Source organism: Leuciscus leuciscus, assembly GCF_965113295.1.
Source record: "Leuciscus leuciscus genome assembly, chromosome: 12".
Classification (NCBI taxonomy): Eukaryota; Metazoa; Chordata; class Actinopteri; order Cypriniformes; family Leuciscidae; genus Leuciscus; species Leuciscus leuciscus.
In genome coordinates, this window is record NC_138736.1 from 29462120 (window position 1) to 29489875 (window position 27756).

The 27756-nt window shown below is 36.5% G+C and overlaps 1 protein-coding gene across 1 annotated transcript; it reads left to right on the forward strand.

Annotated features, from left to right (window-relative positions):
* The first annotated feature begins 319 nt into the window (after positions 1-319).
* On the forward strand, positions 320-27694 carry LOC309510737 (uncharacterized protein). The gene is made up of 34 exons (XM_082185604.1): positions 320-760; positions 5026-5328; positions 5563-5723; positions 5882-5960; positions 6308-6485; positions 6590-6810; positions 6925-7127; positions 7322-7411; positions 9868-9938; positions 10019-10148; positions 10317-10477; positions 10658-10772; positions 10916-11089; positions 11345-11396; positions 11531-11611; positions 11926-12169; positions 12576-12606; positions 15897-16137; positions 17969-18271; positions 18514-18674; positions 20359-20437; positions 20541-20718; positions 20867-21087; positions 21245-21447; positions 21553-21642; positions 22418-22488; positions 22576-22705; positions 22886-23049; positions 23277-23394; positions 23484-23657; positions 23738-23786; positions 25025-25096; positions 25829-26087; positions 26173-27694. The coding sequence occupies exons 1-34, from the start codon at positions 502-504 to the stop codon at positions 26189-26191; spliced, it is 5085 nt and encodes a 1694-aa protein (XP_082041730.1). The 5' UTR covers positions 320-501; the 3' UTR covers positions 26192-27694.
* Positions 27695-27756: the final 62 nt, after the last annotated feature.

Consider the following 27756-nt stretch of genomic DNA (forward strand, 5'->3'; position numbering starts at 1 on the left):
TTAATCGAACTTGTAGGGTCATTTAAAACAAATATACCCTATGAACATCACTTTCGGCCACTACTGTATGTGCACAGTATAGCTTTCAAGACAGTCTGATATTTAGGAGACAATGGTTTGACTGTGTCTTTGCCATATACTGTATGTATGGACCTCTGTTATCGTCTGACTCTTGGCCCAAGGTGTTTGAACCTGCCCCCTTCAATAAAGAAACATGTTGTACAACTCCTTCAGATGAGTCCCACACAAAATAAGTACACACCTGGGAGAGACAACAGGGAGGGGCCACATACTACCTCAAAAGTGAATCTTTATTTTGTAAAAGGAGGGACAATAAGAGAAGGAATGGACAGCATCTACATGCCAGAGTCAATCTCAGACTGACAGAGCGAGGAGAAAGACACCTTTTGATGATAGGAGCTTAGAAACGCCAGGATTCAGGATTGGCTGCATAGTTACAACATCAATGAGAGCTAATTAATGCAATAAGCATCGGAAAAAATGTCTGCTATGGCGCTTCTACGACGGTTTGCACTTCTTCTAGCATTATTGATCGTTTTCAGTACACCATGCAAGGTTGCAGCATTAGAAGTAGATATTGCTGAAGTAGGCTATTCAAAGTCAACAGCCACTGAAACCTCAACCAACGTTACCTCTACGACCATCACTACATTACCTATTGTCATCTGGAAATGGCATCATGTAGAAACCCCATACCTGGTGGCCCTATGGATATTGACCTGCTGGCTCTGTAAATTAGGTAAGCCGAGCTCATTACTGCACTGATACAATGTTAGTATATTACAAACAGCAAAGGAAAATAAGAATCCACCGTAATCATTTCTGTCTGCATATAAAATTTGACTCTGACTAAGCAAAATCCAACTTGAATGCTGGTTAAGTTAAGGTTTGCTCAAATGTTCGGTAAAGATAAAGTTACAGAAAGTTTTAAGGAATTCTTTGTGAAAATTCTTTCCCGGATAATGCGGATATTTTTCCATGCCATCTGGCAGTCTGTATTGTGATGCTACCTGTTCACCCATTGAGTGGCAGTTTATTGTCAAATGGGAATCAAAAAGGTTATGTGATATCTTCAATATCAGATTACGGATTAACATACTTAAATAAAGCCTGTGATAACAAAAATCACAGTCATTTTATGTCAGACGAAAGCTCCTCAAATTAAACCAATGCAGTCTCGACAAATACAATACAAGCATTTTTAAACAGATATAATACTTTGATGCAATAACTAACATGAAATCACTTTTACGGATAGTGCTTATTTTTGTTTATGGTAATTAAATGGGGGGAAAAAAATTGTAATGTTGAGAAAACAAAGGGGTGAGCTTCAGCTTTTGTCTTTTGGCATGAATTCACAATGAAACCTGGCACAGCTCAAAGACACAATGGAGCGTGTATTCTCATAGGAATAGGGAAGGCCTGAAGTTTTTACAGCGTTTGCGCTCTTCTCACTTATCAGGCCATTTGTTTTTCTATAAAATGCTGCCACAAAGATAAAGCGCAACGAATAAAGCTCGCTGGCTTCTTGACACTTTTCTCTTATAAAAGTTAGACATATTTGGATGATTCAGAAGGTGGATTTCTTCAAACTGAACAGTTACTCAGTTACTCAGGAATCAGTTTCAAAATAAAGTATGCCTGCCACTTAGAGGCTTCATGGAGGAACTGTAGACTAATACAAATGGAATTCCCTGACACTCATTTTTACATTCATGATTTTTACTAGAGTGATTGAGTATGCGTTTTGTACTTTTTTTTTTTTTTGATGGACCCAGAAGCACGCAACACAAACAAAGTGCCACTAAGAGCTCCACTGAATGGGTGTTAAATCAGGTGTAGAAGTAGGCGTAGATGGTATTAAGGGGTTTTAATGGCAGAGCTTGAATAGCCTTGTCGAAACACAAAGAACTGGGTGAAGATTTTGCTTTTGATACTGGCATAAAATGACGGCAAAGTAGAGATTTTCAAGTGTGAAAAAATGACATCCAAATCTTAAAAGGACACTGAAAGGACCAAAAAATTTGCAAGAAATACAAAGAGCACGGTGTTGTGAAGGTGATGAGTCAAGTTTAGATATAGGCGAGACCGGCTAAATGTTTTAGAGACGGAAAAGGGAAGTGTTATAGTATTAAAGAAGATTTTAACTTTATCAACCACAAAATAGAATAAACTGCTAAAGAAAACACGCCAATAAAAATCACAACTTTACACCTGTAATGCATTTCACAATAAAGTAAAATCCTGTTTATCTTGTTAATGTCATAATGACAGACTGACTAAATAAATGATGACTTACAGAACAGTCAAATTATCTTTAGTTTCACAAACTCAACTGTAAAATGTTTGCTAGGCCAATGATAGGCTAAAATAAATACTGACTGCTAAAGCCACATTTTGTAATGTCTTTTCAATAATTAATTATTTTTGTGTTGTTCAAGCAAATATCGAGTTTTGTCGATTAACTCCGAATTGATTAATAAATTGTGCATATCGTGTAATAAATTCAAATTCAAATGTTTCATAAATTGACAGCACTAATTCTAACTCAAAACATAATGTTAAAGTCTGAAGGTGAGTGATAACTGTATTTCTTCAAGTTTCATATCAATGTGACCTGCATTTTTATGTTCAAATTCTGCATGTGCAAAGATCCAATGTTCATAAACTCACATAGACTCGGGTAATTGCCAAGGAGCAAATGAAGTATATAATTCAGATTTAGTTCCAGGACATGATCTGTAACACATGCATTGGCAGTCATGGGTAAAGCTGGAGTGTATACTCTCTGAGAAATTAGTGTTGAAACAATACCTTACTGCTAGTTAATTATGTACTACATTAAATAATTAATGGCTCACCTGAATCTTTGACTTTCCTCAAAGGCACAGTCTCAGGTCAGCTTAGTGCATGATATTGAAATAAGTCTGAGACTTGACATTAACTCAGCATGTTTTTTTCTATTACTGCAATAGTCTAAAGTATAATGTTCATTTTTTTTTATAAAAAATTGCTGTAAACCAGACTAACTTTAACACAGACACAACTAATACACACTAAAATAACCAAAAAAAGCTAAAAGACTAAAACATACAAAATAACTAAATACCAAATGATATAGTTTAAGAGTTGTCTTACAGGAAATCAGAGCGTTTTTAACTTCATGTTGTCATTAATACTGTCTCTATACAAATTAACTAACTAAATAATTTGTTCTCATGTGGACAATATATGTAAGAGTCTGGCTCGCAATTTTCTCAATCTGTTCTGTCCTGATCACCCCATAATTTCCTGTCGTACACACAATTTGTATTATAACAGTGACAAAAGTCAAAAAGGCCTTTCAATGATTAAAATCCTTGTTTACAGTTAATAATTGCATATAAATCTGAGGGTAAGAGAGGATTATGGCATTTAAAAAGATAGTAAATGTGTCCCTTAGTTGTGGTGTGCCGCGCAACAATTGCAGCAGCATAAATGTATTCATAATCGCAGGACATGATGTATCACGTACTCTAAAATGTTGACCATTGATTCGCACACACAGAAAACAATTTAAATTAAAATTCTGGTGTTGTCGAGCCGGAATGAGGACTGCATGCTCATCTTACAGGTTGACAATGATTCGAGACATTGAGAAAGAACGGCATCAATCATTACTTCAGATTTCCATAAAAGATGCATGCTGCTATTTTAGTATTCACAATTGTTAAATCATTTTAGCGCACTCGTAAAAACATCAAGTCAAGGTCACCCGCAGCATAATGGATGTGAACGTCCCCCTGAAGCTGTAACTTTCCTGACTATTTTTAACAATGGGTGTATTTAGTAGTTACAGAAACATATACAAGAAAGGGGTCAACAAGGTGCAGAACAGTTTAAGCCAGATCTGTTTAGTAAGCATTATACGGCCCTTAATGCTCAAACTACTCCAGACCCACTTTTCCACATAAAAATTGAATGGTAAAGTCTATAATTGTTTGTCGGTCAAACAATCGCAGGCTATGTCACGGCTGAATGGACCATGATAAAATAACGCGGATCAAAGTGAAATTATCCTGTTGCATAATATCACTTATATGCTACAAAGACATTGCAAAGTACAGTAATTGTGGACATTCAAAAGCATAATCTCATTGAGATGAAAGCATGACGGGCCACGTCTGGCAGTGCACGGCAAAGCTTTTAAATGCTGTAGAAGTAAACCAGTAAAACGTGATCCCATAGGAAAGGACTCTCCTCTTTTTTTTTTTTCCTGCCAATGTAATTAAAACGGAGTGTTTTGCTCAAGTCTACTGCTTCTCAGATTTGTCTCCTGAGGAAAAGATCCCAGTAATCTCACATCTCAACGAAAGGTGCAGAATTTATAAAGCTCAGATTGTGAAGATGAACCAAAGTCTAAGATTTCAGTGTGAGCTTAAAGATTTCTCATCAGATACTTTCAAAAAACTATTAAAATATGAGTGCAGCTCCATCTTAGGTGAAGTGACATGCTCTTTCAATTGTGGAAGAGAAGATACAAGCAACCCATGAGACATGGTGCACAATATAGAAAATATCTTTAGCCTCACTATATAGTAACCTACCTTAAACACCTGCCTCTAACTTCCTGTCCTGTGGAAGAAGACGAAACACAAATCAGTGGCACAGCTTCACAAAGTGAGCTTAATATGCTGTAGTGATTTATGGTCTTAAACATTAATATTCAGTATTGAATATTAACATGTTTGCCTGCTGATCACTACAATGCTTAAAATGTGTTTCTTCGACTATAGGCAATTTTGGCCCTGTGGACTTTTATTATACATTTATAATGTTATTCTTTTGTACTTTATATTCATCAAAGAATCCTGATTCACAGTTCCCACAAAAATATTATGCAGCACAACATTGATATTTTCAAATTTTTTCTGAAGAATCATGTGACACTGAAGACTGGAGTAATGGCGGCTGAAAATGTTGCTCGTCATCACCTGTTTCTCTATCTTTTATCTCTTTTTCTAGTGTGTGAACTAAACCATAGTTTCACCAGTGTGATCCCGGAGAGTGGCCTTCTCATCATGATGGGCTTTATTTTGGGAGGAATCGTCTGGGGAGCAGACAAGGCGCAGACTTTCAAACTGATCCCCGTCAATTTCTTCTACTACTTGCTGCCCCAGATCGTCTTGGATGCAAGTTACTGCATGCCAAACAAACTATTCTTCAGCAACCTGGGTGCCATTCTTGTCCATGCCATTATCGGAACATGTTGGAATGCGGGCACAGTGGGCGTCGCTTTATGGGCTTGCTATGAGTGGGGTGCAATGGGTAAATATGAGATTGCCACCATAGGAATAAATTACATATTAAAATATATCAAAACAGAAAACTGTTATTTTAAATTGTAATATTTCACAATATTACTGTTTGTTTTTTTATCAAATAAATGAAAAAATGCAGCTTTAGTTAGAAGAAGATATATATATATATATATATATATATATATATATGGTATGAGAGAGAGTGCCATTTAATAAAACAAACAATTTGGCTTACCCTCAGGGACCCTGAACATCGGCCCTCTGCAGTTCCTGTTGTTTGGTGCTCTGATGTCCGCCGTGGACCCGGTGGCCGTCATTGCCGTGTTTGAGGAAGTGCATGTGAATGAAGTGCTCTACATCCTGGTGTTTGGAGAGTCACTGCTCAATGATGGCGTCACAGTGGTGAGTCTTAGTTTTCCTCAACAACTCTAAATGTCACAGCTCACTTTTTGAGTAACCATGACCTGTTCATTTAGAAATGTACTTGACTGTCAAGAGTCTATTTGATGGCTATTGCATCCATGTAATATAACGCCTCTCTCTTGTTCTCTCGGACACAGGTGCTTTATAATGTGTTTGATGCTTTTGTGTCTCTGGGAGGCCCACAGATCAATGCTGAAGAGATCATCAAAGGAATAAGTATGGACACAGACCTTGGGGTCACTAGTGAAAATGCTTCTGTTTTCTACTGTTCCCTAATAAACATCTTGTCATGGCTTTTTATTGTATTTTTTATTGTATTTTTTACAAATTGAGCCAACTGATGCAGTGTTATTTTAGGACTTTAAACTAAACGAAACGAAAATGAGAAATGTTGCCTTGCCAACTTGCTGAAATTAAAATAAGTTTTTTGTATTTTGTTATATTTCAGTGTATGCTTATTTTATTTCACGTAATGAATATGTTTATGGTTTAAGTTTTCATTTTAGTTAATGATAATAACCCTGATTGACACCCACTCGCAACACACTTTTTTGCTCTCCTAGTTTCGTTCTTTGTGGTGGCATTCGGAGGCTCGTTTCTTGGCGTTGTGTTTGCCATTCTGATATCCATGCTGACCAGGGTCACCAAGAACGTCCAGGTCATCGAAGCCGGCTTCATCATCGTGCTTGGTTACTTGTCTTACTTGACGGCTGAGATGCTCTCTCTCTCTGCTATACTTTCGTAAGGAACTCAATGCTTTCCTGATGAATGCAGATAAATAAATACATTATAAATTAGTAAATGAATGTAAACAATTCCTAATAATGTGGATTTGTGCATTACAGTATCACTTTCTGTGGCGTCTGCTGTCAGAAGTACGTCAACGCCAACATGGACGAGAAATCGGTCACGACGTTACGTTATTCTCTGAAGGTGTTGGCCAACGGCTCTGAGACCATGATATTTGTCTTCCTGGGAGTTTCGGCCATTGATAAAAACATCTGGGTTTGGAACACTGGCTTCATCCTCCTTACAATCCTCTTCATCATTGTATTCAGGTTCATGGGTGAGCCATAAATTCCTTGTAAACTCTGCCTAAAACTTTATTGTAAGTATTTTGATGAAAACTGATGTTTTTAACTTCTTTTTTGACAGTTTTTATACATCTTTTTATAAACAGGTGTTTTCTTCCTCAACTGGCTCTTAAATATGAATCGACTGATTCCTATTGACATCACTGACCAGATTGTAATGAGCTACGGTGGTCTTCGAGGAGCAGTGGCATATGGACTCGCAGCTACTTTGGATGAGGCTAAGATCCCAGAGAAGAATTTGATGCTTGGTACAACGCTCATTGTGGTGTATTTCACCGTCGTTCTTCAGGTACGTCCCTTCAACCACTTTTTCTGACTGTAGAGAATGCATGGTATCCCACTGCGATTGCCATCACTCGAATTCATAAGGCCTGCAAGAAATTATAAAAGTGGGCTTTTTGTGATGTTCCCAGTGGTCTCCATCTGACAACAGAAATGGATTAACTTGAAGTCATTGTGTGTGTGTGTGTGTGTTTTTTTTAGGGAATCACCATGAAACCATTTGTTCAGTGGCTGAAGGTTAAAAAGGCAACTATATCAGATCTGACACTCAATGGAAAAATAAACAACAGGGTAAGCAACTGTAATGACACATACTGTATTTTAAATAATTGCATAAATGCAATATGCATATAAATAATTTAATGAAGTCATAATTATCTGATATAGTGATAAAGTCATATTGATAAAATAATAATAATGTGACCTTACCTCACTGCTGTACTGTCAAGACAAAACTACAGGATTACATAAAATTGTAGTGTAGGCTATAGGAGAGCGGGGTAGATTGGGGTAAGATCGATGCCTGGCTGTGATTACCTGGCTATGATTACCTGCAGTGCCGTCGCAGGTGGGGTGCGAGGCCCTGTGCGAACTTGAAATGCGAGGCCCTGCTCTTTGATGTGTATGCTCAATTGCGCAGGAATTACAGTCACACGGACGTAGCTGTTCTAATTCTTTTGCACGCATAATCTTGCTGTAAAATGTTTCCATCAAGTAGAATAATACATAATCATGGACATAGTCTCAGCTATGACTTTTTGCTATTTATTTCAGAGGGGAAAAAAATCAACTGTCCAACTACGAATCCGCCCATTTAATCAATGTGTATCTTAATGGTCCAGGGGTGTAACTTTTGCCTAGCGTGTCAGAGGTTGTAGGTTCGATTCCGATCTCGAATGGTTTTATTTTTCTCGTATAACGTTAGTTTTTTTTTTTCTCATCAAAACCGAATATGTTAATCAGGTTGTATATCAAGCAGGGACACATTTGTGTGCATTATGTTAGAGTATCCACAACGGATTGAAGCGCGCGTCCAAGTGAAGACAGTGCGGCGTGTGCGCAAGCCGCACGAGAAAACACTGCGAGCACTTTGATCACTTGATTTAAATCAGCGTTAGATCTTCTCTTATTTTTTCAAAAAAAACGAACGAAATGAATGCTCTGCCAGTTAATTGGATATGTTTTGTTTATTTGTAGAATTGTTACATTCGTGCCGCGAGATGTTTAAAAAAGTAAAAAATACAAAAAAACAAAAAAATAAAAATAAAAAAAACCAGCAGGATTGCGAGGCCCCCTATTGGCGCGAGGCCCTGTGCGGTCGCACAGTTCGCACAGTCTATGCGACGGCTCTGATTACCTGGCTCATTATTACCTGGCTATGATTACCTTGCTCATTCATATGATATGAATGAGCCAGGTAATAGGTTATTAAATATCTATAAATAAGCACTTCCATAATAATTCACATAGATTCTTCCTTAAACACCATTAAAATGTTTTGGTGGATCGTCTTGTCATATTAATTGAGTGCTGTCACTATTATCAGTAAACCTGTGTTGTCACCTAACCTGAATATGTATTCGTGTTGGATGTCTTTGACGTTGAAAGCAGCTTTACCTTCAGCATGTAGGGTGAATATTCAAATGTTCAGTTCCAACGAACATTCGCAAACTTACGTGGATGAAACAAACTAGCTGAAACTAGATGACACAAATCCCAGCTCTCATATAAGCATATAGTTTCTTGTTAAATGACACGTACATAGATCATGCTCTTGGGCACAATAAGCAACCTAACATTCAGTGCATTATATATATTTCATTCTATTTAAATATATGAACATTTTAATCTATAGCGTGTCAGAAATTAGCTCCGTTTTTGAAGAGTGCGCAATGCGCATGTGCGTAAAATGCCAAGAACTCCGGATGGAGCATGACGAATGAGGGAACCTGCGATGAATAAAACATCAAATAAAGCAAAATGACATGGAACAAAAGCAGTGAAGTCATTAGGTGCCATGTAGCAGTACATCGGAAATATCAATAAGATCCAGAGTTAACAGACTTATTACCCCATCACCTGCGGTGACGTCCTTATAGCGACATGCCCATATTGTTGAACCATGTGGTTCAAATAGAGGGTTCAAACGACAGAGGTGCGACCATGTTGTACGATTTCGGGAAACAGCCATGGCTAGTTGGTAAGTTTCTCCAACGATGAATGCATCGTTAGGTAGTTACTAGTTCGGGAAACGCACGCCAAACCATTCAAATTAAACTAATTCATGAACCGATTCATCGAAAAGAACTGATTCAAAAGAGTCATTCATTTCCAAATCGGACATCGCTGATTCTGAATCTGATTCTAACTAGCCGACAGAGTAAAATCATAGACTGAAATGTAAATATTTCTGTAAATGAGATAAAATATTGTGAAGAAAAATGTAAACTACCAAGCTTCTATAAAACAAAACTACTTCAATAGCCTTCTGAAAATATATATGATTTTAAAAATAGCAACACTGGTCTGACCTCAGTGCGGAGACATTTTGTAAACTAACAGTCTGCTCTAGCTATACATGATAAAGGTGTACAGTTTGTCATTATGGATAGAGTTTATACACTGCAAATATGATTTAGTGCATGACAGCAGTAGTTACACTTAGATGGACAACATCTGTAGTGGTAATTTTACATAAAAAACAACATAAAAAAATGAAGTATATCATTGTGCATGTCTCTCTATAGACTTTCGAGCACACACTAACAGCGATGGAGGACATATGTGGCCGAATGGGAGATAACTGGTGGACCAGACAGTGAGCATTTCACTTTATAATATATATATACTTTATATTTGAGCACTTTTACTGAGTTTTTTTTCCCTCCTTTTTCTTAGTTGGAAAAATTTTGAAGACAAGTATGTCTGCTGGCTATTAATGAAGAGCGATGCCAGAAAGCACAACGACAATATATTTGGTGCCTTCCACAAACTCAATCTTGAGGACGCCAAAAACTATGTCACTGTGGTGAGAGCAAAACTACTAATTCAGCATAGTATGGTCGATTGTACTAATGTTTACTTGTTGAATGTTCTGTTTCCATTTTTACACACAGTAACTCATTTTATTTAATTATTATTTTATCAGCTACTGAATGATATTAAGAATGTACTCAATAGTGTTTTTCACATTTAGGGTGAACGCAAAGGTTCTTTGGCTTTCATTCGTAATGATGACAATGCCTCTGTAGACTTCAAGAAGAAGCTTGCATTAGAGTATGCAAATGTTATGCCTGATATGTCTGACATGTCAGAATATGACTTTGGCATTGACAATGTTCCAGTGACCTCTGGCATGTAAGTATTTCATACTGGATCCATTCAACTTTCCCGCCTCACGGATATTGTTGCCCATTCATCATTGTAGTAGACTATTGAATACAATTCCTCTATGTAAAGAAAAGTGCAAAGGTTTTATGAGTTGAAAACTGCACAAATATCTAGATGGCTAAATGTGTTCTGCTTCTTTCAATCTAGGAAGAACCAGATTCCATCTGTATCCCTGGATATCCATGAGCAAGACAGTAAGAGCATGCCTGACCTCAATGCCCATCATCTACTAGAGCAGCACCTGTACAAGAGCAGAAGTAATGTAAGAATTGTCCTGCTCACACAACATGATTATCTTTTTTTACATGGAGTATTGTTTCCTTATCAATATTTGGATCAATATGTCTGCCTATGTCTGAATCTCATTCCATCTGAATCAATCCCATTTGTCCCGTTTCTGAACAGAACCGTCCCACGTACAGTCGCAGTCACTATAAAGAATCAGAGAATCCAGACGAAATGCAGGAGATCTTCCAGAGAACCATGAGAAGCCGTCTTGAGTCCTTCAAATCAGCTAAGATGGGTGTCAAACCTGCTAAGAAGATCTCCAAACATCCCAAGAAGGATTCGACTCATAAGGTATTAGACTTTAATGTCCTGCTATCTGCCTTTGGTTAAAGATTTCATTGGAGTTAAATGTAGGTTTAATGTAGAGTTAAATGTAAATGCAGATTTTCACAGATTTTTCCCCCCACATTTTACATTATGACTGTTTTCAAGGAGGAAAAAAAACATGACAACATGCTAAAAATACTTTAAATTGTATGTTAAATACAGAAAAAACGGGTTTAAAAATTTGTGGACTTATTTTTGTTCATAATCATGTATTTTTAGCCTAATGGAAAGCCAGCGGACCCAAACAGAATCTATCCATATGGAGATGAAGGTATATTTCTATATTTCTATAATAGCTATCACTTATACTTCACTATTTAGTTTTAGCATTTAGCTTACTTTATTCTGAGGGTATGATTATTTTAGTATTAATATATTGATGACAATTATTTTTTGTCCTATCAGATTTTGAGTTTTCTGCAGACAGCGCCTCTAGCAGTGAGATTGCTGGTAATTTCCGCAGGAGAAGCACAAACGCACCTGCAGGTAAGAATAATTTTGTGTAGCGACATACTGAATTTACGTGACGTATGAACTTCATAGTGTGGCGGCACAGTGGCTCAGTGGGTAAGGTTAGGTGGATTGGAAATGTCACATTGGCCGTAGGAGTGTGTGAGTGTGTCCCATGGTGTAAAACCTGTGCCAAATCCAATGTGTGTGTGTGTGGATAATTCTATATATAATAAAATGTACAATATAATCTTACATAAAGTTTGCAAGCGAGTAGAAAAAAAACAATTATTAGAAGGTTGTTTCCATGGTGTCTCATTTCAACATCATAATTACTCTAATTACTGCAGCTGGTGTAGATAATCCAGCATTCATACCCGAGATGGACACTTCTGCACCCATGCGAAACCCACCCTGGCAAACAGAGACAGCGATCAACACGGCTGTGGCACCTTCCCAGAGAGCTCAGGGACGACTGCCCTGGACGCCCACCAACCTGAGGAGTGCCCGCTCCACAGACTCCATCGCGATGGCTAATGCTTCAGCTGATGATGAGGCACCTGAGGAAAAGCCCGGAAAACATAATACTAGATTGTAATCTGATATATTTTCATTCACCAACATTAACCTGCCAAAAAAGTGATTAGGTTAATCCTTTCATGTTAGGCTGTTATTATGTCATGAGCCCAGAGATTAGGGAATCATAGTGTTGATTCATAACATTTCTCATATATCTTTAAAAGATATATAAATATGAAGGGAAGGAAGAGAATAAATACGTATTTAGCTGATAAATTGTCACGGAAGTACTTATTTTAGTGGTTATTGAATGTTCTTGTGGGGTTTCTTTATACAAGCCCACAAGCTATTATGGCACTTTATCGTATTTACACCATGCTAGAAAATTTGCAAATGTGAAACTCAAAATACAAAACCATTACTTATGCATGTTTTGTCAGAGTGCCAAATCAGAACTGAGTAACAATTGTTCTATGTTCAGGTACATCTTGATATTTTTTGACCTTGGACAAGTTGGTCTATATAATGTTAAATTCAGCATGTTGTATATGGTTATTTATTATTATATGATTATTCTGTGGGTGCTTCTTTGTAGTATCACAATATCTGTTTCTGCATTTCTTTATCTTACAATGATTTATTTTTGAGTTTGACTCAAAGCTATTCATGTTTTATTAGTAGAATGAAGACCATTAAAATGTAAGTCATTAAAAATAATAGTTTAACAGTAACTTATTCATGTATGAATTTCATGCTTTATGAGAATTGGTGAAATCTGTAACTTGTAATCAGGTAATAGTGTCTGATAAAACTTGTATTTGAACTGTAACTCAAATGTTGTTTGAGTAATACAATTTAAATAGTTACAAATTAGCAAATAAAAAAATTGCAAAGAGCACAAGAACAAAATGGTTGTTAGTCCCTTGCATATAAAGCTGATTTGAATGATATCAATATTATATTCATCATCCATTAGTAATATATTCTGTTATGATTGGCATCAGAAGAGTATTGTTGTAGCCTCAAGTGAAAATGTTTTAACCCCTTACCTGTCAGGGATCACTGGTGATCCCGGATTGTTGTAGTTCAAAATATGTTTGAGCTTATATATCGCAATATTAATAACAGTCTGGTTAATTTTGAGTCTTGAACTATAAACTCTCAAGGGTTGGCTTTCTAAATCATGTATGTGTGTTATGTTTCTATTCAGAATTACTTATGAGCAGTAACCTTTTTATTTTGGGTATGTCATGTATGCAGCACTTGCCAAAATTGGGGGTGATGAGGAAGGGAATGTTTTAATGAAACCGTTTTGAAATGATACATAATATTATTAGCGTGTGTACATTGCAGAAATCATGTTTTGTAAATCATTACACAGAAAAAAAGAAGTAAAAATCACAGAGCAGGATTTGAACAAACACACAAAACACCCATAAATCCTTAAAATGAACAATTTCCCATAAACCCTCACTTATTAACACACGGCAGAACATAAAGGAACGCATAAACTAAGCAACAAAAATGCAGTAGGGGAGACCAGAGACAATTGCAGCAGCTAGAGTGATGACACTCATACTGCACATGCACAGTTAGACCCTCCCCCCAACAAGAAGACAGTAGACATATTCAACATCTGCTGCTGCATTTATTGAACAAAACTGGTTTTGGAGGTATGAAAGTAAATTCTTTCATGAGATGAATTTTTGTCATACTGTCCTGACATTTTGTATGAATTAATCAAAATTTACTTAGTTTGAATTATTGTTTTGTTGACTTCTAAGTGACATGGTTAGCATGTGTCAAAGTCAGTGTGTCTAGCAGGCGTATGATGTTCTGTCATGGCTGATACGGTTGGGGACGGTTGCAACAAGTTATAAATTGCATGTTTAATAAAAGTTTGTTGCATTGCAAATTGTTCAATTCTTGCTGTGTGACACTGAAATATGGAGAGATTGAATAGCATCTGTAACACCTGCGGCACTTGGTGTTTTAAGCCCCCAACGGCGCCTTCCAGGCAGCGAGGGGATGGTTAGGTTTAAGGTTGAGGGTAGGGTTAGCTGCCTCTAAGGAGCCATTGGGGGCTTAAAACACCATCGAGCCCCACTGAATCTATGTAGGCCAATGTTCTACATAAACAAACAAAACTCAATAACTGTTATTTGATAAATATGACTAAATAAATAAATAATAGGCTACAACAATATTATTGTATAAATAAATAATACTGTGTTGCAACTGTCCCCTGGGTTAGGGTCAGCTGCAACATCTGGCTTCTTCCATTCAAATAAATACTGTGAACGATATGTCATATGTAATCATCTTTAAATGGTATGGGTAATTAGCAGACAGATGCAAGTTTAATATATACAAATTTGGTTGGTGTAGTCCAAATAGTCTCTGAGTAACTGAAAGAAATGTAAAAAGTTTTGCAACTGTCCCCGGTCTCCCCTATTTACTCAGTTTACAACCACTATAAAGAGTTATTGTGTCAATGACCTTTGTAGATATAAAACATTGTGGAATAATAATAATACTTTTTATTTCATTTTCATTTCACTTTCAATAAGGTTCCCATGGGGAGTTGTGTTGTTTTGCCTTGAGCCTTTCCACTTATTTTTCAGTTCAGTAAGTAGTACAGCTGTTTTCTCAGGATCTACGATTAAAGCCAACACACGCCTGAGTACAGGCCGTACCGATCACTTCCTTTCTTTCTTTTTACGTCACATTCAGACAGGGCCAAATAAAGTAACAGTTTAACTCAAAATGTGTGGAAACTTTTTTTTTTTACTGCTGTATACTAGAACCGCCAGAAGTCAGCAATATGATTTCACAATGGTTTAACATCCTTATAAATATTAAATACATTTTGTAAATCTGTATAATGAGGGGGGACTTTAAATGAAGTCTGTCATCATTTACTCACCTCATCCAAACTCGTTTGACTCTCTTTCTTCGGTGGAACACAAAAGGAGATGTTTAGCAGAAAACCCAAGCTGCTCTATTCCATACAGTACAGGTGGATGCTGAAAGGAATTGATTAAAAGAAAATCATTCAGGTTTAGAATGAAGGTGAGTAAACAGTGAAATTTGTTCATTTTTGGCTGATCAATCCTTTAAATTAATCTGAATGACAATATTTTCACAGGCTAACTATTAATTGAACTATACTTTAAATGTACTCAACAACTTTCAACTTCAAATACATGTATTACATGTATTTCAGAAAGTCTCACAAAGCAATTTTCAATGAACATGAATCTGGACAGAATATTTGCACCAAAATGTGCGCTAAAAGTCTTCAACATAACAATGCAGCAGTACGGGCTGTTAAAGTTGGCTGAACACTAACCAGTGTAAAACTTTTCAACGGAAGCAGAAAGAGTAATCATCCAGAACGTGACAGAGTAACAGTCCAGTGACGTAGATCTCAGCCCCCTTTCTATGTAACAAATTAAAGGCTGACTAGAGGTTTCAGCCCTACTCTTATTACGCTCTTACACTACCTAGATTGAACCACTGCTCTCACCAGGACCACAAACGCAGAGGCACAACTGATGAAAGCACTACAAAGTCTACTTAGAGAGGGATACACTTTGAAAATGACTGCAGATTTAAAAGAAAACTAACAAAAAGGGGAAACTGCAATACTTTGTTTCTCCATGGACTTTTCAGTTCTGGACAACCAAGCAGAAAGAGCACACTGGGAACCTTTACTTGGACTGGATTGTGAGATTTTGTGAAGGACAACTATAGTACACACAGTCTCGAGAGGAGAATGATACTGTAAGTGCATCTTTAGCAGTCATCCGTCACAATGTCGAACTCTACTTATCTCTGCCTGAGGGCAGTTTTCCTGGTGTGTTTTATTCACCCTTTAATCCAAGGACTAAGCGCAGATGCAAATGTGGTCCAGAGTCCTCGTCATCGACTGGAGCCGAATCTCACTGGACTTCCAATAGTCACATTTGAATGGCATCATGTTCAGACCCCATACCTGGTGATAATTTGGGTATTTGTGGCTGCCCTGGCTAAACTATCAGGTATGTATCTTCCCAAGTAACAGGGAACATTCTCTGAATTTTGGCCAACGTTCTGGCAAGGTTCACTGTAAAAAAATTCTAACCTCTCCAAGTCAAAATTTTCTAGTGACTGGTCACATCTAAATTTTTTAATTGGCTCAAGTGTAATTCTTGTTGCAATAGTCTGTTAACATTGGCTCAATGAGAAATAATACGTCAGACTAATTGAAAAATTTAGATGTAACCAGTCATTAGAAATTTTTGACTTGGGGATGTAATTATTTTTACAGTGTTCTCTTAAAGCTATATGAACAAATATTCTTCAAGTAACATTAATAGAATGTTTGTTCAGAGTTATCTGGTCTTTAATAATGTTCTCAAAACTTTAGCACAAAAACTATATTTATGCATTGTTCATGCAACATTTCTTTTTCTGAAACATTTTAACTTGATGTCTTATGTTTTTTTGTTTTTTTTATGTTACTTGTTTCAGAACGTCCAGAGAACATTCAAAAGTAACATTCCCATAATGTCTACAAAATGATCAAATGTCTTCCCTTAATGTTCACATAACCGAAAAACATTTTGAACGCTCAGAAATAACATTTTCATTACTTAAGAACGTTAGTAAAAAAAAAAAAATCTTAGAACATATTTTTTGTTAGCTGGTTTGAACTATGAAGTAAAAATGTATTGACAGCTAACAAGTAAGAAATAAAATCTGTTGTGTAAGATATTTGAAGACTTGCGTACAATATAATTAGAGACAGTGGTATTCCTCATGAATGAATTAAAGAGTTTGTTCTAAACTTGATGTCATACTTTAATGAGAGGTTGAATTTCAGTTCAGTTGAGTTCTGAGAAAGGAAGATGATCTCTTGATCTCCTAATACATAGGAAGTATAGAAACAATACGGTGTAACTTGACAAGTCCTGCGAAAGCTCAGCGATTCACATGAAATAACGTTTTACGCACATTGCTACTCATGTAACGGGTTTATAATGTAGCATAAGCCTTGTGAATTATATGGTTAGTACTGGTATTCTTACCCTCCTTCTGTTATCAGTATGGAGGGATATAAACTGTCACAGATGACATGTGTGTTCTTTCCTTACATGCTGTTTATGTTTGGGATTGGTTCGTCTTCCCTGTTCAATCAATATGATCTCAAAAGTGTGGAAGAAAGAGGAAAAAGATTAAATAATATGTGCTGTGCACAATTATTATATTAAGATCATTTAAAATAAGTAAATTAAATAATAATTAAACCCAGACAGCAACATAGTGTTTCATGGGCCGGATCTGGGCCGACACTATGTTGCTGTCTGAGAATGGAATTAAATTAAACAGCTTCCAAATACCTAATTTAGTTCAAATGAATCCTGTTAGTTTTACATCTAATTACAGGTGATATTCAGCCATTGTCTGAAAATATAGAAAGAAAATTATTGATGCATATAAAGATCATCTGCCAAATATATGCAAATATAACTGTATAAATTTTACATCATTTTGAATTGCAAAACTATTTATAGAATCTTTGGGCATGGCTCATGATAATTAATCGATTTACATCTTTTTAAATTTAAAGCTCACAGAACATACATATGGACACCATATGAACTCTTGGAAAATATGAGGAGACCCCCCAAAATACATAAAATAATTATAATAATACTAATAATATTAACCCAATCCACATCTTGAGCATAGTTGACTAAAAGTTATTTCAAAGCATTCATTTGAAGCATATAAGACTTAAAATTTCTCATGACCAAAACATAAGATCATGAGAAATATAAACTTATCATAAAAAATAATATCTGTCATCTGTTCTCTCTCTGTATCTAGTGATTGAACTAAACCATCATGTCACCAGTGTGATCCCAGAGAGTGGAATGCTCATCATCGTGGGCTTTATTTTGGGAGGAATGGTCTGGGGAGCAGACAAGGCACAGACTTTCAAACTGCTTCCTGCCACTTTCTTCTTCTACTTGCTGCCCCAGATCATTTTGGACGCAAGTTACTTTATGCCCAACAAGCTATTTTTCAGCAACCTGGGTGCCATTCTCATTTACGCCATCTTCGGAACCTGCTGGAACGCAGCCGCAGTAGGCCTGTCGCTTTGGGGCTGCTATGAGGCCGGAGTGATGGGTAAATTCAATACTGTAATTTTCTGCATGTAATTTAATGCACATTGTGTGTCTTTTGCACAGATCAAACCCACATAATTCCTCTTTAAACAAAACAAGGATATACTGTGATGCCCTTGTTGAGCCTCAAGGGCAAATATGCCCTGCATTGTCTGCAATCATCAATTCAGTAGCTTTTAGTATATATAGGCTACGCCATTATAGAGAATATTGAATTAATTTGACAATTTCTGTAATCATCAGGTAACTTGGACATCGGTCTCCTGCAGTTCCTGTTGTTTGGTAGTTTAATAGCCGCGGTGGACCCAGTGGCTGTGATTGCCGTTTTCGAGGAAGTGCATGTGAATGAGGTTCTCTTTATCTTGGTGTTTGGGGAGTCTCTGCTCAATGATGGCGTCACAGTGGTGAGTATTCATTTCCTAAAACGCTCTAAATGCCAGGTGTATGTTTTGTTGCATTGTGTTTGTTCCTGTCTTGACCTGGTTTCTAGTCTGTGTTTTAATCAGTTCACCTGTTGCTTGTTATTTAACTCATTTGTTCCTTCGTTTAGTTCTGTTATAAATACTCCCTGTTTTGTTCAGTTCTTTGTCCTGTCTCGTTATTGTTTCTGTAAGTGGTTGTTTTCTGAGTTCTGAGTGTTTGGATTAAAAGACTATTTCCTAGAATTCTCCTTCATCATGCGCTTCCTTGCAGTTTTTTTCCTTTTCTTTTTTTCCTTCACCTCATCCTCATTTACCTACCAGCAGTGCTGCTGCTCTGCCTTGAGCACCACACAAGCCTCAGCGGTCCAAGGCAAGCCTTCCAGTGAGCGGACCCGGGGAAGATTTTTCCGCGTTTGTGGAGTGGGTGCTGGTCAATAACTGATCAGCTTTCACCATCGTCCCAAAGGAGTCCACCAGCCCCACTCCACCTGACCCAGAGCCCAGTCAGCCATCACCCAAACAGACGGAGCTGAAGCTGAACTCCACCGCAGACACGGAGCCAGCGTCTGCTGCAGAGAACGTGCCAGGAAACAAAGCTGAGCCATATACCACCCCGGAGCCTCAGCCCAACAATGCGTCTGGTTTTCGAGTTGGCAACAACACCCATCCCCGAGGGAGTTCTGGTGGAATTCCAGGGCATGGATGGAAGCCCCGCCCACACTCCCATTGTGGTGAATGTGCTAAGCCTGGCCTCTGGGAATTTAATGTAGGATTTTGGGGAGGTAATTCCTATTTCTCTCGTCCCCTTTGATCCTGCCCAGACCAGAGTTTCCTGTGTCTCCCGAGTTTCCGGTTTCTCCCAAATGTATTGTGTCCCCCGAGTTTCCTATGTCTCCCAAGTTTCCTCTGTCTCCCGGGTTTCCTGATGTTTCAAACGTCACCCTGGTTCCACCACAGGATTCCAGGCTGCGAGTTGCACCTCTGCCCTCCATCCCTTCGGCTCCACCGGCCTCCGTCTTCCCTCCGGCTCCAACGTTGTCCTCGGTCCCAGGCGTCTTCCGGATCCCCAACTCCACCTCGGTCCGATGAACCGTTGGGGTCTCCACCTTGGCTGGCTTTATCGCAGGAGATCGCACCCTCCATCGCCCAAGTCCCCACCATGGCTCCTCCCTCTTGCGACTCTGCCCTGGAACATCACGCTGGCTGTGGCCTGGGTCATCATCTGCTTCTGGATCCTCCCTCCATCCAGTCCCCTGTGGACTGTTTTGTTTGTCCTGGACGGTTTTTTTCTCTCATGTTCCACATCTTCCTCCAGAGCCCCCATCTTCCCTCGTCAATTGGACCTTGTACGGCGCGAGGACGCCTTTCCAAAGGGCATACTGTCAGGAGTTTTGTTGCATTGTGTTTGTTCCTGTTTTAGTAGGATGTTCGTCAAATGTTGTTTAAATGTTATTACTTTGTTTCAAAACGTACAGAGAACATTCAAAAGTAACATTCCCATAATGTTAAAAAAATGATAAAGTGAAATGTTTCCTTAACGAGCGCATAACCAAGAAAAAAAAAGAAAAAAACATTTTTAAAACAAAAATAAAGGTGTGATAACTTTTAGGGAACATTAGCAAAACATTTTCATGTCATGGTTTTTTTTTGTTTTTGTTTTTTGTAGGTGCTTTACAATGTATTTGATGCTTTTGTTGCTCTTGGAGGACCAAGGATTGATGCCACAGAGATTTTTAAGGGCATATGTATGAATACTCAACTCCACCCCTCATACATATTTATGAAAACATAATAATATCCTTTCATTTAACTTGAAACTTATTACTGTTCATTTTTGTGTTCCTACAGTTTCATTTGTTGTGGTGGCATTTGGAGGCTCGTTTCTTGGCGTTGCGTTTGCCATCCTGCTGTCCCTGCTGACCAGATGCACCAAACACATTCAGATCATCGAAGCCGGCTTTGTCTTTGTGGTGGGATACCTGGCTTACCTGACAGCAGATATGCTCTCTCTCTCTGCTATACTTTCGTAAGAGTCTCTTGAACAATGTAACACATACAGAGAATTTGGAAATATACACTAATACAACATCAGTACTGCAGGAATTTAGGCTCAATGCATTATGCTTCAAGCAATTAATTTAGCTCATGAAAAAGATTGGCTTTCTGTGTCACAGGATCACTTTCTGTGGGGTCTGCTGTCAGAAATATGTGAACGCCAACATGGACGAGAAATCAGTCACAACGGTTCGTCATGCCATGAAGGTGCTTGCGAATGGCTCCGAAACCATGATCTTTCTATTCTTGGGCATTACAGCCGTTGATACGGAGATATGGGTTTGGAACACAGGTTTCATTCTCCTCACTCTCCTCTTCATGATTGTCTACAGGATCATAGGTGAGTTTTTATTTATTTATTAATTAAGCTTGAGATAGAACAAAGAATGATAGAACAATTAAAATACAGACAATTATATTAAAAACCCCTTTCCAAAATAGACAAGGCATCCTTCCGGTTCTTAAGACAGATTTATAGATTTGTTCTATATTTTCAGGTGTTTTCTTGTTTACCTGGTTGTTAAACAAGTTCAGATTGGTTCCCATCGAAGTCATTGACCAAGTTGTAATGAGCTACGGTGGCCTGCGAGGGGCAGTAGCGTACGGATTAGCAGCCATGCTAGACAAAGACAAGATCCCAGAGAAGAATCTGATGATTAGTACCACACTCATTGTGGTGTATTTCACTGTCATTATTCAGGTTAAAAACGCACCCATCACTCTTATAATAATTATGAGACTCTAAATGGTTAGATATATTTTTTTACTGTCCTGTAGTTAAATAATGTGTGTTGTTGGTTTTTAGGGAATCACAATGAAGCCATTGGTTCAGTGGCTCAAGGTCAAAAGAGCAGCTCATTCGGACTTGAAACTTGTTGAGAAACTGAACAATAGGGTAACTATAACTGCCAATTATAATAAAAATAATAATTGTAATTTTTAAAATATATTTCTAAACATAGTTTGTTTAAATATGATTTAAACACATTTTTTTTTATTATATGATTAGTTTGTTTAAATATGATACATTTATTTAGATGTTTAATTATATATTAATATTTACATGTATTTTTTAAGTGTGTGTGTACATTCGTCATGTTTTTATTTTTTTATAGTAAATGTATATCTGAATGCTGTTCATAAATATTATTTTTAATATTTAATCTTGAGATAGTACAAAGAGTGATAGAACAATTAATGCCAACATAATTTATGTATTAGTTTGTTTAAATATGATTTAAATATTTAAATTTAGTTAGAACAAATATATTTATTTATATATTAATATTTACATGATTTTTAAATGTGTGTGTATATATATATATATATCATATTTGATAAACTAATACATTTAATATATATATATATATATATATATATATATATATATATATATATATATATATATATATATATATATATATATCATGTATTAGTTTGTTTAATATGATTTAAATATAAAAATGTAGTTTATTGGTTATTAGTTTATTGTGTTTATTTAAAACTATGTATATAAATATATATTTATAAAATTCTATGTATTTTTATTTATTTATTTGTATATGTAGGCTATATGTATATTTTTTTATTTTATGTGTTCATTTTACAAACTAATTGTTTTAGAATTATTATTATTTTTTAATTAGTCATGTTTTATGGTTTCTTTGTAGGCATTTGACCACATCCTAGCAGCAGTGGAGGACATTTGTGGTCGTATTGGAGATAACTGGTGGACCAGAGGGTATGCTTTCCTCCCTTCTGTGAATAACCTCGAATATTTATATGAATTAAATGTGTTCAAATTAAATGTGTTGATACTCGCTCTCAGTTGGAACAGGTTTGAGGAGAAGTATATCTGCAGGATATTGATGAAACCTAAGGCAAGAAAAAACAAAGACTACCTCTTTAATGTCTTCCACAAACTCAATCTGGAGGACGCTATGAACTACGTCAGTGAGGTGAGATCATAGACTGGCTTCATATGTCGCATACTATTGCCTTGTTTTGTTTTGTTTTTCAAAAATGTTTCAATAATTTAATATACAAGCATTGCAATACACCTTTGCTTCATTACTGTTACTGTCAACAATAAAGAAGATCATGAAAAATGTATGTTACCTCTTTCTTTCTTCGTGTAGGGTGAACGCCAAGGTTCTCTGGCCTTCATTCGTAGTGATGAAGCAGCCAACATAGATTTCAAAAAACAATATGGTTCAGAATTTGCAGATGTGATGCCTGATATAATGGTTGATATGTCAAATTACGAATTTGGGATCGAAAATGTTTCAGTAACCTCCATTGTGTAAGTGCACTGACTATGTTGAAAACACATTTAAACAATTGCTTAATCAAAGTTGATCATAAAACAATTATGACTAATGAAGGAGAGGAATAATCAGATCTAGCTACATGTGGGACTAAGAATCTTTGCCAGGGTTGCACTGCACAAAGAGCTGAAATTTGACAATTCAATTCCTAGATGGCGAGACGTGGCAATAATAAAGATTTGCTTTGCCTCTTGTTGATTAGAAAAGACACTATTCCCTCAATATCCCGGGATATCCATGGGCAAGACAGGAAAAATGCGGTGGATGATATCAATGCCCATCATGTTCTACAGCAGCACCTGTACAGGAGCAGAAAGCATGTATGAATCGCTCTTCACCAACACATACACAAACACATGCATAAAGTTTGCATCTCATTTGGCCTATCTGATCCTCTCTTTCTGAGCAGCACCGTCACAAATACAGCCGCAGTCACTTCGGCATCAACCAGAGTGAAGACGAGGTGCAGGAGATCTTTCAGAGGACCATGAGGAGCCGCCTCGAGTCCTTCAAATCTGCTAAGATGGGGGTCAACCCTGCTAAAAAGATCACTAAGCACCACAAGAAGGAGCTAACACATCAGGTATCAGACCTCCATGACATCTCTTTCAACCAAATCAGTCATTTATAGGATTGCACCTCAAACTTTATACATATTTTCAGATCCCTAATGGACACCCAGAGGGCAAGGACCATCTATATGGAGATGAAGGTAATAATATTTTATTTATTAGCATCATTTATTAAAGGGATACTCCGCCGTTTTTTCATATTAAACTTTGTTATTCCCTTAACTAAGACGAGTTGATACATACCTCTCTCGTCTCAGTGTGTGCACTCATTCGCTCTGCCGCGCGGCGACACTTTGATAGCACTTAGCTTAGCCCAGTTCATTCATTAGGAACCAAACAGAGATGAAGTTAGAAGCGACCAAACACCTCCACGTTTTCCCTATTTAAATACAGTTACACGAGTAGTTACACGACCAAGTATGGTGACACAAAATAAAACGTGGCGCTTTTCTAAGCCGGTAAAAAGGATAACTATAATGTATGGCGGAATAGCACTTGGGAGCACTTCGACTCGGCGCAGTAAATGAAAAAACGGCGGAGTATCCCTTTAAGATTTATGACACTGAGAAACTGGCTACAATTATATATATATTTTTTACATATTTTTAAATATATAAATTATACTTAAATATAATTATACATATAATTTAAAATATTAATATATACATAAATGTATTTAAATATTTAAATCATATTTAAACAAACAATAAATAAATTGTAAAATAATGTATAATATATAAAGCTATTTCATTTAAACAATTATATATTAATATACACATAAATGTAGATATATTAGTATATAAATAAATAGATACATATTGAACATATTTAAATTGCATATATATTGCAATATATATATAACATTTTTTTAAATATGTATGTATTTATTTTCAAATATATGCGGTGGAATATAATAACATAAACTGACTAAATAAATAAATATTAAAAAAATCTTAATCTTACAAAATACAATAATTTAAATAATATGTATGTATTTATTTTCAAATATATGCGCTAGAATATAATAACATAAACTGACTAAATAAATAAATATAAATAAAAAAAATAAAAATCTTAATCTTACAAAATACAATAATTAAAAAAATATGTATGTATTTATTTTCAAATATATGCGCTAGAATATAATAACATAAACTGACTAAATAAACAAATACATATTTTTTTAAATAAAAAATCTTAATCTTACAAAATTCAAAACATAAACCTCCCCAACATGGTATTCACTCAAGTAAAAGGCACTTTATATAAGCAATGGCATTTTCCACTATTTATTTAATTATTTATACTTATTTATAAATTTTTTCTTCTCTATTTTTTATTTATATATTTAGTTAAAAGCATGTTTTTGTCTTTTTAGTTGACAGTGCTGTGGGTAGTGAGACTGGTGCTGTGAATAGTACTTTTATGAGAGACACATATACATCTGGAGGTAAGAAAAGGGTCTGAACAGACGTTGCTTTGTACATAAAGAGCAATAAATCTATACAATAATGTATCTAAGCTATTCGTTTGGGATGTGCTGTTTGGGTCTCTAGAGACCACGGACAATAAAATGTGATTTTGTAACATCATAATGTAATATTTTTAACACAAATGTATATTACTCACTTTATTAATGTTTTTACTCTACATTTGTGCAGGGTATTTTTTTTTTTATAAATAAATTATTATTATTTTAAAATAGGTTGTGTGCATCTTGTGTGTGTTTTCTGCATTGTAACTGATTTTTTTTATTGTTGTTGACAAATTATGTAACAAAAAGCAATTTTTCATAGTCTCCTATTGAAGTCTTTGAATTTTTTTTTATTATTTATTTATATAAATTCACCCAACACTGCACAAGTAGGGTAAAACATTGATAAAGTGAGTGATATTACATTTGTTAAAAAATGTTACAAAATCACACTTATTGTGTGGGGTCTCTAGAGACCCCGAACATCTGGAGTGTGACTTTTTTTTTTTTCATGCTAACTACAACCAGATATCATTCCAATTTATTTATTTTTGTTTGTAGAGCTAGCAAGTGTCAACCAACATATCAAGTCTCATGCCATTTAGATGAAGGGAATTTTTATTTTATTTTATTTTTTAAGACCCCGAATATACACATTTGCATAAGAAGTTAACGGTTTGTTTATGTTTCCTCCATATCTCATTAAAGCTGGCATAGAGAATCCAGCATTCATGCCAGACATGGACAGTCCTACTCACAGCCCACCCTGGCTAATGGAGACTGAGATGGACATGGCTGTCGCACCCTCCCAGAGGGCCCAGAGACGCCTGCCCTGGACGCCCAACAGACTGCGGCGTTTAGCACCCATGAGGATCAGCACCTGCTCCACAGACTCCTTCCTGATGGCTGATGTTTCATTAACTCTAGAGGAGCACGAGGAACAGCCCCAAGGAGACAATGAGGACATGTGAGTACACATTCACCTGTTTACCAACACTTATCTGAAAAATTACAGGGGTATTGTAACTGACCATGTTTATTTCTGACTACAGACGACCAGTCTTTGAATAGATACTACAGGACAATTAGGTGGCATGTCACAAAGCACATCCACAGACTTGACTGTTCCTGTACCGTCTACAGTAAGGGTGTCCAAATCCTGCTCATGGAGGGCCACTGTCCTTCAGAGTTCAGATCCAAACCTAATTAAACACACCTGAACCAGTTAAGCAAGGTCTTAGGCATACTAGAAACTTCCAGACAGGCGTGTTGAGCAAGTTGGAGCTGAACTCTGCGGGACAGTTTGGACACCCCTGGTCTACAGATTACAGTCCAATCTAAACGAGGAGGAACAGGAGAATTGCTGCAGGAAATCCCACTGAAACTGCCATACGCCAATGAAATTGCAAAAAAAAACATGGATTTTTCCAGCACTTTTGTAGAATTCATTTATAATCCATTTAGGGCAATATACTCATGTTGAGTCCATAAAGTAGTAGAAAAAAGAACAGCTTTTCAAGTTTCCTACCTGTGTTGACATATTGAAAAAGGAAGTCTGGGCTTTAAAGGGGTCCTATTATGCTTTTCTTTCTTTAGTGGGTAATGTTGCTCTTTAAGCATGAAAAAGGCTTAAGCACGAAGCATGCCTCGATTGTAGTCTTGAGTTTTGTAGTGCGTTGCGTTGTTGAAACTTGGTTATGGTAAGCGGCATGACATTTCAGAAACTCGCCGGAAGTGGTTGACCAATCGCAAAACACTGGTCCAGTCGACCAATCAGAGCAAAGCACATGCTTTTTGGAAGGAGGGGCTTAATTGAGACTGGAACTAAGAGCACTGCTGCAACAGTGAAATATATATATAAAAATAAAACATTAAATTAACATTCAAGTATGAAAACCTTCTAGTAGACTCCAAATCCAAAATCAAGACTTTGAAACAGGGCATAATAGGTCCTCTTTAAAATAGCCAAAAACCTTAAGTTTACATCATAGCCATGAACATTATTTGCTTGTTACTTCTAGTCAGTTTTTAAATGCATACTGTATATTTGCTGTAAGGGTATTCTTGTTAACCTTTACTGTACTACACTAGACTATAGATGCTCTATAGATGGAAGCAAATAAAAACTCCAATTTTGATTTCTTTAGAAAATGGTGTGTGGGGGAAAGGTTGAGAAGACAGGGATGTATTTTGTGCAATAATGCTGATAGTGAGGGCAAAGCCATTTTGTCTTTCTCGAGATCCACCTTGTGGTTTAATTTTTAATGGCACTTTACTACAGTGATGTCACCTCTACAAGGCACATTCTTCCCTGCACTGGAATATGAACGTATATGAATATGGATGGTTTTAAGTAAATAATTATACCAAGTGAGTTTTTCATTCCTCTGGAAACTTGTAGAAATCAGTGGTGATGTTAGTATTTTAGTCTGAATGTGAGTGAATTGAGGTGTCAATTGTTATGTTTGTGCATGGAAAAGGTCATAGTTGGTTTTATCTTGTCATTTAAATAATGTATTTCTCTGGGCATTTTACTTTCTTTTGTGGGATTAATAAAGAATTTATCAAAAAATGTCTATGCATCTAATACTACGTTAGCCATTCTGGCTTCACTCATCTTAATCTGTTCGATTATA